The 20,630-nt window shown below is 41.3% G+C and overlaps 1 protein-coding gene across 1 annotated transcript in view; it reads right to left on the bottom strand.

The window, feature by feature from the left end:
- Positions 1 to 20,630, bottom strand: part of CFTR (CF transmembrane conductance regulator) — a 411,238-nt gene that overhangs the window by 104,246 nt on the left and 286,362 nt on the right. The window contains exons 16-17 of the mRNA XM_033959147.1: positions 12,681 to 12,718; positions 7,123 to 7,376 (exon numbers count right to left, since the gene is read on the bottom strand). Coding sequence (XP_033815038.1) covers positions 7,123 to 7,376; positions 12,681 to 12,718 — 292 coding nt within the window. The remainder of the gene's footprint in view (positions 1 to 7,122; positions 7,377 to 12,680; positions 12,719 to 20,630) is intronic.

Raw genomic sequence — 20,630 nt, forward strand, 5'->3', positions numbered from 1 at the left:
AGTAGATACAACGCTCATCACCAGCAGCAAAAATGTTGTATCATCTGCATAGCACAGGTTGTTTATATTTCAGCCACCAACTTTGAAACCAACACTATCTTCTTCCAAATTTGCTTTTCTGAAGATGGCTTCACCATACAGGTTGAGCAGGTAAGGTGACAAGATGCATCCTTGCTTGATGCCACGTTTTATTGGAAACCAATCAGTGTTGCCGTATGCCATTACACATGCATAGAAATCTAATAAATTGGCATGATAAGATTTGCCTTTGTAGATTCCATGCCTATACATTCCTATTAACCCATGTCTACCTATAGGGTCAGTAACTTTGTTTTTCAGTATCACTTCAACTATTTTGACTCACCAATCTATAGTTTCCCAAATCACTCCTAGAATCTCAGTACTATCCCCCCAAATGGCACAAAGATCTCTTTGATATTCTCAGATCATGTTAAGCAGCAAATTGTAAGACATAAGGCATCTACATATTTTGTTCCTTTTCCAGGGTATCTTTTCCAACTAGATATTCAATTAGAACTGGGTTATCTAAAATTTCCACTAGATGGTCAAAATGTTGCTGTTCGATAATCACAATAAGCCTAAATGAGCCAGAATGTGATGGTAATCAGGAAATACTATAAATGAAAAGAAATTGAATAGACTGGGAGTAAAATTAATGGATTATTAATGGAAAACTTGGGGTCTATTCACTAAGTTGCATTATACTGACATAGGAATTATCATGCATTAACAGTTAGTACAGGACCATACTAATAACAGCATAACAACTTGTATGTGCTAATTCATGCATTAAACAGCTACCGTGGAAACAAGCATGGAATGGGTAAGGAATGTGCCTTACAGTTAATAATGAGGTTGTTAATGTCTTGACAGTTAATGTGGCAAATAACTCTAAACAGTTAACACTGCTTCATGAGATGCAAATAATTTCATCATGCATTATATTTCTGGATTAAATGTATGGCTAAATGCTGGAAGTGCCTCCAAAAGCTAACACAGAGGATTTGCAGCTACTGCTGCTTAGTAAATGAGCTCTTCATGTAACAGTTGTTTATAATATATTGTTATTGATTGTAACTTGCCTTGAGCATTCTTCGGTAAGGCATAGAATCAAATTGAAATAAACAAATTAATCTAATTTTCAAAGGAAATGCATATATGTACAACGTACTTACAGATGTTTGTAATGTTTGCATTATAGATGTGTGTGTAAAATCATTGTGGAAAATAATGCTTGTAAATTTTAAAATACAATATACAGTACAGTATATGCACTATTATCCAGTCCCACTCATAATTTTCCCCTGGAAACATCTCTTACTCTGTATAAAAGTGCCAGCATTTGTATAACTATCCTGGTAAGTTAGATTCAGCTGTAATGTAAAATAAAAATAACTGTTCTAACTTACTCAAACATTTATCAGGGTACAGATGCTGAATACTGGCAGTACCCAGATAAATTCCGACAGACAGTCGGTACATGGATATTCAACACCTATATCCAAGTGTCAGCAACCACTGAAAATTAATTTAAAGATTTAAATGAATCCAACACTGACTATGGTGTTTAAAAATCAGGAGGACATAATTTGGGGAGGGAATAACAGATAGGAAAAACTGGAACTTTGATGCATGTTTTTGAAACTGCTTTTAAATATCTAAATATCTAGTATATAATTCTTTAGTTTTTATCAATCAGGTATACTGCTTCAGAAAACTACTGTGCTTCTGAATATTTTAAAGAAATGTATATTTTAGCAGGAATAGTGGAAAAGTGGTCAGGTTATTTCATTACATCTACCACCACAGCCACAAGGAACCCAACTCCATATTTCTCCTCTTTTCTTTCTCATCCTCAACTTGGTCATCTGTTTTCTCCTTTTATTGACATCTCTTCTCACTCATCTATAGCTTTATCTCACAAGTTTGAGTAAAAAAAGTGAAACCTTGTCTTTTCACACTACTTTAGTTAATGATTATTTTTATGCTTCTGTTCTGACTTCAATAATGATTTTAATTAAGGAGGTTGTTTTGTTTGATATGTTTATTGTAAAATGTATAGGAATATTTCTTTTATAATCTGTTTCTTCCTCAGAGGTCTATATAGCAACTAATCATGCAATAAATGTAGTAAAATCATTAAGCAATCTTTCTGGTCTTTTGCCTACTTCTCCACTCCATTTATCTCTCTTTTCCTTCTGACCCATTTTCCTGTTTTTCAGTCTCTCCAACTCCTCTTCCCTTCATCTCTACAACATCTCTCATTACTATGCTTTTCCCATTCTTACCCTTGAATCCATTAACTTTCTATTTCTCTCTGCCTCTACCTCCATCTCTTTTCACTTTATGCAGAATCTGTCCCTGTGACTTAGCCCCTTACCCAAGCATTCATACACTCCACCAATTCATTTTTCCCTATTTCTGTTCCTGTCTCTGTCAGGTACTTTAACTGAATGGCAAGATCCCATCCCTCAGTTCCAACCAGTCTGGACCCACATGTTGTCAAGCATTTTCAATCTAATATGCTGGCACTATTTGATGACCTTGTGCATCAGAATAACATCTCAGTGTGTTTCAGGAAACAGGGCTTGAGACTGAACTAAGCACAATTACTAACACTTGCTGTATAGTAGTCAGAGCAGTTGCTATCTTGCTTTCTTAGTCTGCCTATATAACATACCTCTTTGATCCCAGGTAGCTTGGTGGTGCTGTCTCTGAAACCTATGGTTGGGCTGGAGAAAACTGAGTTACCTACCTGCACAGGTGTTTCTCAAAGGCAGCAGGACTTAGTCCTCACAACCCTCCCAAGGATCTGTATTTCTTTAGCTTGTAATGGACTGAGGGGGTCTTGTAAAATTGTATTGTAGTTCTCCCTATTTCCTTTTTGTACCTGTTTGTAGAGTCTTGTTATTGTCCTTTTTTGTTAGATGTTCTTGGTTTAACTATTTGTATTACCCTTGTTTTTATTGTATAACCACCTTGAAAGATATGATAAGGTGGTATATCAAATTCTTAATAAACTTGGTATTGACAGCAGCAGGCATACATGTGCAGTGAACCTACTCAAAGTCTTCCAGAAAAGTTCCTGGGGTACTGTTTCCAGCACCAAACTCCATTGGCAACATCAGCCTTTTGTAAGGATTTAGTAGTCCTGATTCTCCTTGAAGAATATGCAGAACAGAAGAAATAGCAAACACAAATAGATTTTACACAAGACTACAAGGCTATGAGGTTCATAATCGAATTGGAAATACATCTAAAAACCCACCTAAATCGGCACTTGGACGATCAAAAAGACAGGTTGTCCAAGTGCCAATAATCCAAACAGGTTTTAGATGTATCTAAAAGCAGCTTAGGCTTTTTCACTGCCGCTGTACATCCAGAGTGAAAAGGGGTGTTTTTGAAGGAGTGGTTAGGGCGGGAGGTAGGTGGGATGTGGGCCGACCTAGACTTAGTCATTCTGCAGCGATAATCAAAATTTTAACAAGACTGCCTAAACCAGAGGTTCTTAACCCTGTCCTAGGGGACCCCGCAGCCAGTTGGGTTTTCAAGATATCACTGATGAATATGCATTAGAGAGATTTGCATACCTGTCATTTCCATTATATGCAAATCTCTCTCATGCATATTCATTAGGGATATCTTGAAAACCCGACTGGCTGGGGGGTCCCCTAGGACAGGGTTGAGAACCACTGGCCTAGACGGAACTTAGATGTTGTGACAGGCGATCTATAAACAGTTATAAGTGCCCCAAAGGTATCCAAAGTGACCAGATAAACACTGCAGGGACAAAATACAGATCCCCACACACTCCCCCAGTGATCACTGACCCCACCCCCACCCCCCACTGCCATATAATTCGGAATATAAAAGTACATACTTGCCTCCAGAACAACAGCACCTGGCATAGGAAAGCCTAGTAGAGCTGCACAGAGGTGGCTTAAGTAGTGTGCGGGGTGGGCTAGTGAACCATAGAGGAGGACCCAGGCCCATAAGCCACTCTAACCACTGCATTCATGGTGGAAAATATAAACCCACCAAAACCCTACTGTACTTTCATATAGGTGGCACTTGCAGCCATAAGGGCTACTGGAGTGGTAGACAGGTGGTATAGTAGGTTTTGGGGGGCTCACCATGATCTGCAAGGGAGTTGTGGTGAGATGTTTATGTGTCACCCTTTTTGTGAAGTTCACAGAACTGCCCTGCAAGGTGCCTCATTACTCTGTTGCCATGTCTGGGTGGCCAGTCCATCACTTTGCTGACCCCTCCCACGTCCCAAAAGGTCTTTTTCTAGGCATTTTGGGCTTGGACAATTTTTGGGATGGGAATGTGGTATAAAGATAGATGACTTAGCAGTCTGGATGATCAAACATCTGGATGTTGAAGTATATGATTCTCGAAAAAAATAAATGTTGGACGTATTTTTCAACAATGGACTTTGGATGCTGCCGACTTTAGACAACTAGCAATTTAGGCCCACAATGGACTTAGACTTTTTTTTTTTATTATGCCGCTCCACGTCTCTTAAAATTGAAATGAACAACCATGAAGAGCTAGTCTATGAAATTTTGAAAATGCTTATCGTTTTAGTACAAGTTAAATAGAGTGATCAGACACCATTGGACAGGGTCCCACAATCCCCCCTGCCAGCTCTTGATTGTTGACTATGTAGCAGTCTATATAGCTAGTTGTTACTCACGCAAAATATATGCCCCATAAAAAAATTAATAAAAGACAGGCAGATCTGTCACAAAAATGTATCCCCTCACACACAAACACATCCCTCCCTGAAGAAAACGCACCCCTCAAGCAGGAGGGATGCCAACTCCCTCCTGCCATATGCGCTTAAAAACCCCCAAAAAAGACCACATTGACGATGCTGCAGCACGGTACCCCCAACTTGTACGGCCCTTGCCCTCCCTCCCAGCGACCGGCATGGCATGGTACTGCCCTAGCCCCCTTCCCCCCATGACCCACCCACCCCCGGCATCAAAAAGTTGGAAGCAGGAGGGGTGCTAATGTTCTAAATTAGATGATTATTCAAAGGTGTTCATTTACTATCTCATATCTCATATTAGTTTTATGATAATCCCAAAGTGTGTAAAAAGCAATGCTGCAAGAGGCTGAAGATCCCATTTCTTGTAATGTGGCGCTTTTTAGACAGCAAGAACGATGATTCTGTGATATTAAGGTGTATTTGTGCAAATACGAATGTGAAAAGATCATACCCAACAAAATGGGCACAATAGAGTACAAACCTTTTGGGGGGTGATGATCTTGTAACTAATCTGAACTGTCATAAACATCACAGTTTATAAGGGTGTGAGGAAACTGAGGATTCCAACAGTGGCATATTGTGAAAGTGTGTGGAGGCTGGTGTAGAGTAGTTTGAACAGAAAGACTGCCAGCGCTATATATAAAGTGACCTCACGGAGGACCATGCCAATCAATTATATGCATGTGTATATAAAACCCAAAAAATAGCTAAGAAACATTGTTACTCATATATACTTATAAGTTTATGTTATGATGAGTCATTGAATCATTAAGTCAAAAACCCAAACTGTCAGTGAGGCTATCTAAACAGATCTAGTTGCAAAAAAAAGGAGAGTAAATGCATACCAAACATCTTAATTTTGTAAAATATAAATGGACATAATCCAAATTTGTGAATGGAAAAACAAGGACATGAATGTTGACAATGAGAATTCTAACTCCTATTAATTTGTGTATCCCCCACTAAAGCCCAAGATACAATCTTGGGGTGAGTATTAAATGATAATGTACTTACAGGATCAGTAAGCTAACATGGAAACATCATATCATTGGGACTGTTATACAGGACTGTTTTCTTTGGGTTTGATTTTTGTTTTAATTTTTCTTTTCTTCTATTTTTTTTATCATCATTTTTTTTCTATTTTTCCTGATTGTAATTATATATTCATTTTGTTGTCTTTTATTTTATTTTTTTGAAATGTACCTTACTGTCACCAGTCATGGAATTTTTTATCCTCCTATATATTTTATTTTGGTTTAACATTTTAATAAATGTTTATTCAGGTGCTTTAGCCTTTTGGACAGATAGGGAAGCACCTTATATTATTTATTGTAAGCTGCATAGAATTTCTGGATATATGAGCTATAAATAAATATACAGACCCCTTTCATTCTCTATCCCAATTCTTGTCATTAACATCAAGCTCTTTAGTTTCTGATCCAAAGACTAAAAGGCCCTCATGTTCTGATTATCTTCAAATTCTAGCAGTCAAAAACCTTACTCACCAATCACTCTCCCCTAAACACAATATTGATGGTCTGCAGAGACCTCCCTTAAACCCTCTGGAACCAAATAAAAAAAGTTCTTAGCCCTAATCATCCCTTCATCCCTACCCACCAAAGCACAAAAAAACAAAGGGTTAGGTACCTCCCCCCCCAACACACATACACCCATCACTTATACACAACAGAAAGGAACAAGGGATGATAGCCCTACTTAGTGCTCTTGTACTCCCCATCACCCTGTGTTCCACATCAAGTAGAAGAGAACCTGGTTCCCTTCCATCCTGTTGCTGATAAGAAATGTGCCAGATAATTTTTTATGATATTTTGCCTCACATGCATTCATGATGCACAGTAGCAAAAGAGGTCAGAGTACAACTGTTAAAGACAGCAGCAGAGCAGGAGACAAAAAAGAATCTTCAAAAGGGAAAAAAAGAAGAGATTGAGTTGGGCCAACTATATCCCTTATTCATTGGATCAGGTGGTAGAAGGAAACCAAACTCCATACATTTCTGTACTTTTGTGAAAGTGGAAATGATAGAGGCCCCCAAGACACTTCTGTTGTTTTTTTTCTGGGGTTGGGATGAAATCTTCTATTATAACAAATCCTTTCACTTGGGGCTTGATAGCATGAGGGATTTCAATATGCATCCTGTAAATGCTATGGTTTCTAGCTTTGTGTGCATGCTTGCTTGCACATCTGAAGCTGCATTTTAGTGGATATTAAAATAAAGATCTGTGCATTGCCATTGTGAATATGTTAGTTGATAAACTTTCAAATTCTAATTAACTTAAATATATAATTTATATTATTGTATTTACCTCCTTTCACAGTACTGAAGGTTGACATAGGAGCATGTAGAACTGAATGCAACATTCTGTTATGTAATATTTGAGAAGCTGTTATCAGAGTATGTACTAGTGGTAAACCTCTGGAAATACCAAGTGCAAGCAGTGTGTCAGCCACTCCAACATAAATGTAAAATATATAGTAAGAGCTGGTATTGGTAACAGATATGATTGCTGAGGGACCATTAGTGGTGTTTTGATTGCCTGTCCGATCATTTTCAGATGACCTACAACATAAGAAAAAACAGGTATGGAGATATTAGAAAATACACATTTTAACTGCCATCTTTCTCACACACATATTTTCCTTCCTTCAGTTATATCCCGCATTCTTATGTATGCCTCTTTCATACACATACACAAACATGCACATTCACACAAAAAGGAAGAGTATTTCTTGGAAATGAAACAAAACATTTCAAAAAAATAAAACAAAACCAAAGTTTTCAAGCACTGAGGATGCCACATCAGTTGCAGATAAAGAAGTATTCTTGAATGGGATAAAGAAGTTAGAACAATGAAGTCATAAGTGTGTGGAGCTCAGTGATGAATATGCAGAGAAAATAAAGGTTTTTTCAACTCTTGTTTTCTTTACAAAGCTAAGGACTTCTTAGCACCCCCTCATAATTTAAATCTCACTGACTTTTTAGAATCATCTTTGGAATTTGTCATGGGAAGATCTATCCTGTTCGCATACTTTTGCACTCATGCTAGACCAGAATAAAGTTTTTTGAGACTTCACTTGAGACATATTAATGAACAGGTTTTTTGTTTTGTTTTTTTAGTGGTTTTTGTCTGAATATTTCCTGATTTATCTAAAATGATCCATCCTGGCTTCAAAGCTTAATGTTCTTTCCTTGGGTGGTACTTATATGCTAAAATTTCCTTGTCAATTTTATGTATTTATCCCCCCCCCCCCTTTTATGAAGCTGCATTAGGGAAAGTTTTTAGTGCTGTCTTGCAATGAATAAGAGCTCCCCAGTGGATTCTAAGACTTTTCCTACCCCTGTCAATGTAAAGTTGTTGAATTTAATTTGGGATTTCAATAAGGAATAGTGACTAGAATTGTTTTTTACAGTAGTTGAGTTTCCTTTTGTATTATTGATCTTTACCACTGTAAGCTTAACTGAGCAGGGGCCATCTAATCGAATATTAAATGTATAGCACTGCGTACACCTTTCAGCATTATAGAAATGATAAATTGTAGTAGTAGTAGTCCCTATTGAGTTTAGAGTGTAGTTACTTTTCACATTTCTGACCACCAGAGAGTGGATTTGACTACCATAAAATTATGTGGCAATTATGCCTTCTTGAACTCAGGAGCCTTCTGAACTCTATAAATGGAGTCCACCTTCTTAGGTATAATCTGCACAGGGAAGGATCTCAATTTTTCATCTATGTATCTTTTAGGATATTGTGAACGGCTGTAGCTGGATTCGTACTCCACCTAAAAATTAAATGGAATGGCCTCCACTATTTCCCTCAAAAATCCAACATAGGAAAGATCCTCCGGTGGAGACTTTCTCTTTTTTTTTTTTTGTATTATTTTTTATTTTCAAATTTTACAGAAAGTGTACAACATAATAAAATATAATTGATGAATACACAATATCACTTTTATATCTAATACATCAAATTGTTTGTTCCTGGTTGGTTTTTTTTCACTGCAGGCCTCTTTAGCAATTTTCTCCTCCAATAGACTAGAGGTCACCACATTGGATGGAGATGGTTCTGTCACCAAGCAAAGCACCAGCAAGCAGAACATGGGTCTCCAGGATGAGTTGGAGCAGTTCCACAGCCAGTACAATTGCTCTTGATGCCTCAACCTCATGCTACCTGAGGATGCACCCAAACTCCTCCTGGAGCATGACCTGGAGGCATTCCTCAAGGGCAGACATTGGTAAAGGCAGGGTTAGCACCAATGAAGAGACATCCTGCAAAGTTGTCAGTGCTGAACCAGAAGTGGGGTCCCAGCTTTGAGAAGACTGACACATTGGTACTGCTACCAGAGAGGGGCAATGGTCATCCTGGTGCTGATGTTTCTTAGATTGTATTTAACAAACCCAACATGGGCCGTGTTTCGGTAAAACTCCTTCCCCAGGGGTCCTAGAATATTAGAACCCCTGAGGAAGGTGTTTTACTGAATGAAAGGCCATGAACATTGTTTGTTTTCACATTTCTGTTTGGTTTGGTTTGCCATTTTCTCTATGGAAACTTGGGTCATTTGTTCTTGTTTTTTGATGTTTCTCGGATACCAGCAATGGTGGTGACCTGGAGCTCCTAGCACTGTGATTTGAGGACAGACTGATGCTAATGATTCTTTGTCTCCGCTTGGTACCCAGCATCAGAGTCCATCAGTGCTGAGGTGGTATCTACACACTTTCTTAGTGTTGGGACTGAGGATGCTAGGCCTAAGGTGCCACCAGTGCTTGATGCCAAGGAAGGCAGATACCTTCCCATTGATGATGCATTGCCAGTGTCTGGTGCAGCTCCAGAAGCCATGGGGACCAATGCTTTTGATGCCAGAGTCACTAGATCAGACCTCTGGATGCCAAAATGTCTCATACACACCACTTATCTAGATTTCTGAGTTCTCTTTTGTATTTGAGCACAAAAATAATCCCAGACACTTTAGGCACTAGCAGACTTCTGTGACATCATGGGGAAGATGACCACAATAAAAAATCAAATGGCTTAATGGTAAAGAGACACTAAAGAAAATAAATCATCTCTCCTGCAGTAAGCAATTTAGCTCACGCTATTATATTTTTTGGGGGAAGGGGGGAACTCATCCTGGAGCCAGGCCCAAAATGCCACAAGCCATGGTAAAATAAAGATAAAATTAGAGCTGAGAAACCGAACAAAAAATGGGAAGGGAAGGGAAAAATGGGAAGGGAAGAGAGATGGAGAGAAATAAGCACCCCCCACCCCCCCACCCCCCCAAAAAAAAAAAAAAAACACCAAAAAACAACCATGAGGCAGGAAGGCACTAAGGGCCCCAAAGTTGTAATAGTGAGTCATGATGTGGCAAATGTGATGCAGCCCATAGGAACTAAATGGGCTATGCTGCAATTGCCACATGAGAATCACTACTACAGATGGGTAAAAGGGGCCTTAAAAATGAAAAAAAGCTGTTTTGCACTGTGACCAAAGGGAACTTTTCACTGCTCCACAGAGAAAAACCAGACTGTAGGTCCTGTGCATCATGGGCAACAGGACAACACTTATGCATGCTTGGTGTGGGCCTATTGATGGCTTCTTAAAGGTATAGAAACACTGGATATCATCTGCACTGGGTTTCGTTGGAGGACGTCACCTGCTTGTCAGGATCTAAGTCCTATTTGTCCTCAAAGAAAAAACATTTAAGACTGGCCAATTTGAAAGCAATGGAAAACTAGGTTCTAACCTCGGTAATCTTTCTGTTATAAGACATAGGATTCTGTACTGAAGCTGTTGTCCTTTTCTAGTCACAAATTTTTCAGAAGGGTGTCACTCATATCTTTCATCTCCTCCCCTTCACCAGTGGATAATATCTCCCTCTTCAACTAGTACCAAAGCAATCAAACTCAACTGAAACAGAAGAAAAGAGAAGGAGGGGCCAGGAGTCTTCCCCAGAAACAACATACATTTCTGTTCTGCTCTGTAACACATGAAAAAAAGAACAATAATCAACAGGAACTTGCAACTTCGGAGTATCCAGGAGCCAACCTGCTGTGTGCAACTAGCAATATCGCATAAGAAACTTCAAGGATTATTTTAAAAAATAGTGTTGCTTTTAATAAACTCTTATTCTGGGGTTTTTTTCTTGCTCATCCAAATGACAGTAGAAGTTCCATGACAGACCCCAACAATGCCCAAAGCAGCAATAAGGCGAATTGTAAATCTGCATAGGGCTGGCCATACAGAATCCTACGTCTTATAACAAAAAGAAGATTACTGAGGTAAGTACCTAATCTTCCGTTCTGTTGCAAAGACATAGGATTCTGTACTGAAGTTGACATACCAAAGCAGTGCCAGATGTCTAGAGAGGGACAGATGAGCCTGTCCAAAGCCATGAGGATCCAAATTCTGCCACATCCACTCTGCAGAACCTTGTAGGTCTGGAAAGTAGACCAAGTAACTGTTCTACAGATTTCATTGGATAGAACAGCATGGGATTCCACCCAGGAAATTCTGTGGGCCAGGGCTGAACCAGGGCGTCCAGCCCTGGACTTCCCGATTCGGCTCTTTGTCTGTAGAAGCGAGTCACCTTCACGTTCTTGTCTGAGGCCATGAGATCCATCTCCTCTCTTTCCCAGTATTGCACAATGAGGCTGAATGCTCTTTGTGACAGGGACCCTAGATCCAGAGTCTGCTGGCTGAGAAAGTTGGCCTGGAAGTTCTCTATTCCTGCCATGTAGGCCATGGAGATTGAGTTCCACTCATATGAACATCTGTGACTCCAGATGCAATGTGGCACTTCTGGTGCCTCCTTGTCTGTTCACATAAATTATCACGGTGTCATTGTCAGAGAATACTCCGATTGCCTTTCCTACCAGGGAAGTCTCCAATGCTTTCAATTCAAGATGAATAGCTCTCAGTTCTATATGGTTTATCGATCACTTGCTCTCCAATGGCGACCACTTGCCATGGAACAGGCAACCACAACAATGGGCTACCCCAACCACTCAAGCTGGTGTCAGTCATTAGTGTCACTCATGAGGTGATCCGGAGGACCATGATCTTTGATAAGGAGTCCCTTTGAAGCCAGCAAAGTAAGTTGCTTCTTGTCTCCCATGTCCAGGGGAGCTGCATATGAAGAGAATGCCATTGTGGGGAACACCTGGAGAGGAGGAAATCCTGGCCTCAGAAACCCAGAAAAACAAATCTACAACTGGAAATATTCTGGCTGCCAGTCAAAGAGACTCTGACCAAAGACTCTAACCCCCATAAATTCACACAGCATATTGGAGAAAGATTATACGCAGTCAGCTCCCTGATACACAAAAGGTTGTTACTTAGGGGCACCACAGCCTGCGCTTAAGCTTTTGATAAATCAGCAGGTGAGCAAACTCCCAGGTGAATGGACTCCAAGCTTTCGATTGCTCACACAGCAGGCTGGATCCACAGGTATTCTAAGAGATTGGTCTGCAAGCAGCAGCCTGCCTTTGTGGGTCCGCGTCCTTTCCATAGTGGAGTATCCTCAAAAAAATGGACCAAAGTCATGCAGAAAGTGGTGGACAGAATACCCAAAAATAATAAAATGAAGCATAGGAGATCAGAAAACACTTTCTCAGTTCGCTTGCAGAAGGTAAAACTGAAAAGGGAGCTATTCTCCACTGGAAGTTGAAAGATATGAGTGACACCCTTCTGCAAAATTAGCGACTAGAGGAGGACAACAGTTTCATTACAGAATCCTATTCAACAGAAAAAAGTTTATTTTATATGTAATTTAAAATTCAAAATAAGTTATTTTTAATTTAAGAAAACAGTAAAACAAAACTAGAAATATAATATATTTAAAATGAGGAAAATACATAGGAAAAACTTACGCATTGATTAACCACAGCCCAACCAAAGAAGCAACCACCTGCATTAGAGAAACATAAAGTGAGTATCTTTAAATAACATAAGAATTGTTTTTCATAAAGGTCCACCACAAAAGTTTATTTCCAGACTTTACAAAAGCTTATACTGTTCTGCAATACATCAACAGAATGGAAATAAAGTAGCAGATCAAATAAACAGGCTGTAATAAATTTATTAAACAACATAGGGCTCCTTTTACAAAGGTGCCCTAGCATTTTTAGTGCACGCATCGGATTAGTGCACGCTAGCCAAAAAATTATCACCTTCTTAAAAGGTGGTAGCGGCTAGCACGCACGGCAATATAGCACGCACTATTCTGTGCGTTAAGGCCCTAATGCACCTTTGTAAAAGGAGCCCATAGATTGTTGCCATTTAAAGATTCTTTTATTAAGCTGCAATATTAAGTGGCCTTAGCGCACCATTAAGTACATTTTTCCTGTGCAATTTTTAATGCAATAGTAAAGCACAGTTACTTACTGTAACAGGTGTTATCTAGAGTCAGCAGACAGATATTATCACATGTGAGTGACCTCCATGGAGCTTGGTATGGACAATGAAAAGTGTAGTGTCACTTTAAGCTTTGAAGAAGCTTCGCGACTGTCTGCACCACACATGCATGAGTGCCTTCCCGCCCAACATTCGCTCGCGGTACCTCAGTTTAATAAGAAAGCTAAGAAGCCAACCAGAAGAGGTGGGAGGGATGTGAGAATATCTGCCTGCTGTCTCCGAATAACACCTGTTACGGTAAGTAACAGGCTTTATCCTAAGACAAGCAGACAGCATATTCTCACATGTGGGACTCCCTAGCTTAACTGAAAATGGGATGGAAGGAGAGTTGGTCTTCAAGAAGCAAATAAGTGGTGAAGTGGCTTGGCCAAATCTATCATCTCATATGGAAAATGTTTCCAGGCAATAATGAGATGTAAAGGTATGAATTGAGGACCAAGTAGCTGCTTTGCATTTATCAGCAATAGGAGTAGATGTGAGAAAAACTACTGAGTTTGCCATGGCTTGGACTTTATGTGCTGTTACATGTACCTCTAGTGGCAACTAGTGCTGCCCGATTCACGATTCGAATCGGTTCACCGATTCGAATCAGGTGAATCAATTCGAATCGGTTCGTTTTGGTAAAAAAACGGACTCACCGATTCAGCCCCGATTCCAGTTAATTCTTTTTTTCACCACTGGCCGCCGGACTCGTTCCCATCTAATGTAACTTCCGGTTTAGCGAAACCAGAAGTTACATCAGAAGAAATGAAAGGATGTGGGAGCGTCGAGGGGGGAGCGAGCAGACCTCGGAAGCAAAGGGTAACTGACAGGAGGGCTGAGAATTGGCATCGGCAGTGGGGGGGTGCTGAGAATCAACAGGAGGGCTGAGAATCGGCGGGGGGACTGGTGAGTCTTGGGGGCTGGGGATGGAAGATGAAATCGGCAGGGGGGCTGGGGAGTCTTGGGGCCTGGGGATAGAAGATGAAATCGTCAGGGGGGCTGGGGATGGAAGATGAAATCGGCAAGGGGGGCTAAGAATCGGCAGGGGGCTGAGAATCGGCAGGGGGCTGAGGGCTGAGAATCGGCAGGGGGGGGTCTAAGAATCAGCATGGGGGCTGAGGATGGAAGCTGAAATCGGCAGGGGGGCTGGTGAGTCTTGGGGCCTGGGGATGGAAGCTGAAATCGGCAGGGGGGCTGGTGAGTCTTGGGGGCTAGGGATGGAAGCTGAGAATCGGGCAGGGGGCTGGGGAAAATTAGAATCGGGCTGGGGAAGCTGAGAATCGGGCTGCCCAATTCACGATTCGAATCGATTTACCACAACAAAAAATCGGTCTCCCGATTCGTTGACTGACCCTCCCCCCTCGCCTCTAAAGCAGGAGTGGCAGCGCTGCCTCTTGCTGGCCTACCGCTCCTGCTTTAGAGGGCTAGTGCGGAGGGTCAGTCAGAAAGTGGCTTCCCCGCTGGTGTCCGGCTTCCCTGCATCAATTTACCTAATTTCAGCAGCCTGCCCTGCAGAAGATCGCTGGCTCTAGCGATCTTTGCAAGCTGCCATACATTGTCCGAGTTGTCTTCTCTCTGCCACGGTCCTGCCCCTTCTCTGATGTCAGAGAAGTCCAGCCCGACAGAGGAAGAAGGAGGATCTCTCTCGCACCGCCTGGCCCAGCCCAGCCCAGCCCAAACCAACGAGGGAGGATCTTCGGGCACTGGCACTGGCACATGTTGTGCATTGGTGCTGGTGTCGGTGCCCAATCGGGTAAGAGTTGTATTTGCGGTGCTGGGGAGGATGTAGGATCGCGGGGGAGGGAGGGTGACGAGAGCGGGGGGGAGGATGCCGGTTCGCAGGGGGAATGCAGGATCAGAATGTAAAAAAAAAATTGTAAAACGCGCTCACACGTATAACGCGCACGTTATATGTGTGAAAATACGGTAATCTTTCCAATTTCCTGTAATCTGCTGAATGGCAACCCCTGTCAATATCAAAAGAAGTTTATTATTATTTGCAAAAATTGGGTTTTTAAATCTCATTGATGTACCAAATAATATAGTATCATATGAAAGGGCAACATGATTTTCTAACAATGAATTAATTTGGGACCAAATTAACTTCCAAAAGGCATTTATATAGGGACAGAAAAATATTAAATGGTCTAATGTCCCAGCTTCTAAACCACAATGCCAGCATCTATTGGACCTCGAACTATCCAACTTCTGTAACCGAACTGGGGTCCAAAAAGCTCTATGCAACAAAAAACCCCAAGTCTGTCTCATAGATGCTGCCCTTGTAGTTTTTATTCTCCAAGACCAAAAACGTGGCCATTGAGAGGCAGAAATATGGTGCCCAAGCTCAATGCTCCAAATATCCCTAAGAACAGTTTTTTGTTTTTTATTCAAATATCCATATAACAATTTATACCACTGGATTGGATTATTGCAGGCATATGGACTTTAAATGATGTGATTATAAATGGATCATTGCTTAGTTTTTCACAATTGCAACATAAATTTAGTTTAAATAAGTTACAAAGCTTTAAATGGTTGCAGTTGAAGCAGGCTATTCAGGAGGGTTTCCCTGAATGGAAAGTTCTTAATTCTCAGTATAGTTTGGAATTCCTGTGCTTTCAAGCGGATTTCTTGGGTCACCAAGCCGCACAGTGGTATAAATTGTTATATGGATATTTGACTACAAAAGATTCTTAGGCAGAACTCTTGCCTTCCATGCAAATGGAACAGCTGGCTTAGTAACGTTTTTGCGCTCTCTTCATCCTACTTCAATTTTAGAAAACTATTAAAAATTAGTCTGTTCAATCGATTTGTTAACTAGGAATCTACTCTGCACTGCTTATTCAATCCAGTAACCCTAAGAACTCTATAGCTTTCTCCTTCTTTATTATGTAAGATTGTATTGCTGACTTTGATTGTAACCTCTTCGCTGATTGTCCAGTGCCTCTTGCTGTAAACCGCCTCAAACTTATATGGCTTTGGCGGTATATAAGAACAAGAATAAGAATTATTATTATTATTACTGGAGGAGGTTTGAGAGGTGGTTTTACATTGAAAAGACCCTTCATGAATCTGGCGACCAAAGGATGAGCTGAGAGAGGTTTACCTTCAACTGGAACTTGAAAAGCTGTAATAGCACTGAGATAGAAGATGACTTGAGCCTAGAGTCCGAGAGATGGAGCAAATAGTCCAAAACAAGATCAACTGATAAAGAGGTTGGATCATGATGATGATGAAGTAGACACCAGGAGGAAAACAGAGTGCACTTTTGTTGATAACATTGTTGAGTGGCTGGTTTCCTGGAGGTGTCAATAATAATGCGAATAGGCTGAGAGAGATGTAATTCAGCTGAGTTCAGCCCGAGAGATACCAAGCTGTCAGGTGTAACAATTGCAGGATGGGATGAAGAAGAGCCCCTTGATTCTGTGGAATAAGAATGGGCTCCCTTGTGCTGAGTTAAAGTAGAAGGAAAAACCAATGCTTTTTAGGCCACTGAGGAGCTATGAGGATCATGGTGGCTGACTCTTGTTTGAGTTTGAAAAGAGTTTTCAAGATGAGGAGTGGGAGGAAACACATAGAGAAACATTTGTGCCCATTCCAGTAGAAAGGCATCTGCTTCCTGCCGGTGAGGTAAGTAAAGTCTGGAGCAGAACTGGGGCAACTTGTGATTGTGGGGAGCTGCAAACAAGTTCATTTGAGGGGTGCCCCATTGTGCAAAAATGGACTGGAGAACTGATGAGCCGAGTGTCCATTTGTGAGGCTGAATAATTCTGCTGAGGTTGTCTGCCAAGGAATTCTGCTAGCCTTGTATGTTGACTGCCCTCAGGAAAAGGTTGTGGGTTATCACCCAAAGCTAGATCTTCTGAGCTTCCTGACAAAGTGGAAGAGAGCCCGTGCCTCCTTGCTTGTTTATGTAGTACATTGCTACTTGATTGTCTGTGCAAAGGAGGAGGACTTGAGTTCTAGCAAACTGATGTGAAATTTGTGCTCTTTGGAAGTCCAATGGCCCTGCGTCTGAAGACCTTTCATGTGCATCCACCAGGAGTACGGGGAAGCATCCTTCATGAGCACCTATTGATGAGGAGGTAGATGGAAAAGTACACCTCTGGAGAGACTGGAGGAGATCATCCACCAGTGGAGCGACTGTAGAAGAAATGAGGTTACAGAGATTAGCTGTGAGAGCCGATCTGTCACCTGAGACCACTGAGAAGCGAGGGCACACTGAGGAGCGCGAAGATGTAACCTTGCAAGTGGTGTCACATGAACTGTGGAGGCCATGTGGCATAAGAGAACCATCATGCACCTTGTAGAGATTGTTTGTAGATGAAACATCAGCTGGCAAAGATGAAGCAGAGCAGTTAGGCAATTTGGAGGAAGAAATGCCCTCATGAGAGTAGTATCGAGAATGGCTCCAATGAACTGGAGACATTGAGTTGGTTGCAGAGACGATTTGTGGAAATTAATCTCAAAGCCCAAGGCTTGAAAGAAAGAGATGGTTTGAGTTGTCGCCAGTTCTACTTTCTGAAATAATAATTTAATAATAATAATAATTTTATTCTTATATACCACCATACCAAAAAAGTTCTAGGCGGTTTACAACAAGGTGAGCATGGGATACAGATAAAATACAAATTACAATAATGGACTTAAAAACAGATAAAGACAGAAAGCATTTACAATATAATGCAGAAAACACCGGCATGGTGGGGACAGAAGTAATACATAGAACAGATAAACTACATCAAGTTGAATATAAGGAACTTCATTGAAAAAATGAAGCAGAATGCATTAAGATACCAGCCTATCAAAAAGTTGAGTCTTTTAGCAATTTTCTAAAATCAAGATAGGAAGAGACCTCAAACATAATTTTTCCAAGCCATACATTCAATTTAGTGGCTTGAAATGAGAGGGTTCCCTCAAAAGCCTTGATCAACCAGTTGTCTTGGTAAGGAAAAACCTGAAGACCGTGAGATTGGAGGGCTGCTGCTACCACAATCAAGCACTTCGTAAAGACCCTGGGTGAAGATGCCAGGCCGAACGGAAGTACTATGTATTGGTAATGACAATGGTTCACTTGAAAGCGGAGTTATAATCTGGAAGCCAGAAGGATAAGTATATGAGTATAGGCTTCCTTGAGATCCAGAAAGCATAGCCATTCGTTCTGCGCCATTAGAGAATAGAGAAAGACAAGAGAGAGCAAACGGAATTTCTCCTTGATGAGATATTTGTTGAAATTCCTGAGGTCCAGAATGGGCCGAGTCTTCCTGTCTTCTTTGGAACTAAGAAATAGCGGGATTAGAATCCCTGGTTTAGTTGAGAGGTAGGATCTTCTTCGATGGCATTGAGAAGAAGGGACTGAATCTCAAGGGACTGAATCTCCTGGAAGAGAAGAGAGGACTATGCAGGGTTTGAAGCAGTCTCTCTTGGTGGATGATTCAGAGGAAGGGTGTGGAAATGAAGAAGGTAACCCTGACGAATGATGTTTAACACCCAGAGATTAGAGGTGATGAGTTCCCAATGATTGATGTAAAGCTGAAGGCACACTCCCCCCATGGGCTGTGGCAGAGGATGGAGAATGTGAACTTTGGCTATGCTCATAAGGAACACGTCAAAAAGGATGCTGAGCTTTCTGTTGAGAAGCCGGCTGTTTGGGTGGTTGACGCTGCTGTTGCTGCTTCTGCCTTCTAGGTGGTGGAGGAGCAGGTGCAGGAGTTTTAGCAGCAAACTGACATTGGTAAGTAGAAGCAGGCTTAAAAGATTGAGGGGTCCAACGTATCCCATCTGGTCTCATGGGCAGAGCTTTTGTGTGACAGTGTTGGTAGAGTCACCAAAAAGCTCATCTCCTAGACAGGGAGCATTGGCCAGATGGTCTTGGTGATTAATGTCCAGGTCAAAAACCCATAACCATGCAAGACCTCGTATAGCTACCGACATCGGGCGGGAAGGAACTCTTGCATGCGCGGTGCGGGCTGAGCGTGAACTATCCAAACTTAAAGTTGCAATTCACTTTTCAAGTGTCCGTACTGGGGCTCTGTCGGTGACATCACCCATGTGTGAGAATATGCTGCCTGCTTGTCCTGGGATAAACCCAGGTCACCTAAACCTCGGCCAATCATAAACGAGGTATGGGGTAACTTGGTGTAAATAAATCTTTATTTCATTCAACACCAACTGGTGCTCCCAAATCATATGTTAGCAAAATTCAAAACATCCAATGTAGTGTAAACAATAGTCTTTCCACAAAACACACAAATCAACTGTGTAGCCTTTGGTCAGTTTCTAGCCAAATGCTGGCTTCTATCACTGGCTTTCCGTGACTTCCTTTGAAGTCTCAGGACTGCACCTACTACATTGTGCTGGCCCCTTCCAGGCACACACTGCTTCCAACAAGGCCTGTTCAAAATGCTCCTTTGCTAACAGTCTCTTGTTAGCATTAGCACTGGGGATTTTCCCCTTGGGGTTTTATTTTTTTAACAGCACCCTCAAGTGTTTGGAATCTGAACCTACCCTAAAGATTTCTATAATCAAAATCCCACCCAAGGCCCCAATTGGCAAAAATAATCAACACAGTGTCCCCTGGCTAGCAATGCCTGGCTTAATTAGCAGGTCTTTCATTCAATGCAAAAATCAGATTTTAAAAAAACAGTCTTGCCTGGTCCTTCTCTAAGCAGGCTTTCTCTGAGCCTACTTTTAGCTAATCAAGATTCAATGCAGCAAAAGACAAGAATAACACTTTCAGCCTGAAGCCATAAACATTGCAGCACTGAGAGTTTTCTTTGTAAGCTGCCACACACTTTTGCTGTGAGCCCTAGCTCACTTTCATTTGTTCGAGGTCAGGGGTGATTGCAAAATCCTCATCCATTTCCTCACAACTTAATTCATTAGTCATTTCAATTTCATTTTCATTAGCATAGACAATACCTCCAGAATCCTCCCAGTTGTGGGTTCCTATCTGAGCTTGGTGTGTGTGTGTGGATTTTCAACTCCTCTGGTTCTGGGCAGAGAAGGATTGGCTTCCTTCCTTCTCTCTGCTGTTCTCCCAGTTTGTGGCTCCTTGCTGTTGTTAGCCCCACCCTTTTCTCTCCTTGAGCTTAGGTGATTAAACTGCAGTGCAGATGTGCTCCTGATTCTGACTATTTCTGTACTCAGGTGCTGGTAAACCAGTTCTAGGTTTACCATAAACTGGAGCTATTCCATTCCTGGCTTTGAAATTCTTCTGTCTCTGGCCTGATGGGATTCGAAGTCCTATTACCCTTTCTTCTCCTTGTCTTACAGAAAAAGGTAAACAGGTATGTGGAGTCACTGACTCCTTTTGCACATAGTTTTGCACATGAATTTTCTTTATAGGCAGTGTCCTAGGTGGAACCTTGAGTCTATTTAAGGCTGGTCCTTGTGGCAATTCTCTAATTTTTTCATCAGTTCTT

The sequence above is a fragment of the Geotrypetes seraphini genome, chromosome 9 (genome assembly GCF_902459505.1).
Source record: "Geotrypetes seraphini chromosome 9, aGeoSer1.1, whole genome shotgun sequence".
NCBI lineage: Eukaryota > Metazoa > Chordata > Amphibia > Gymnophiona > Dermophiidae > Geotrypetes > Geotrypetes seraphini.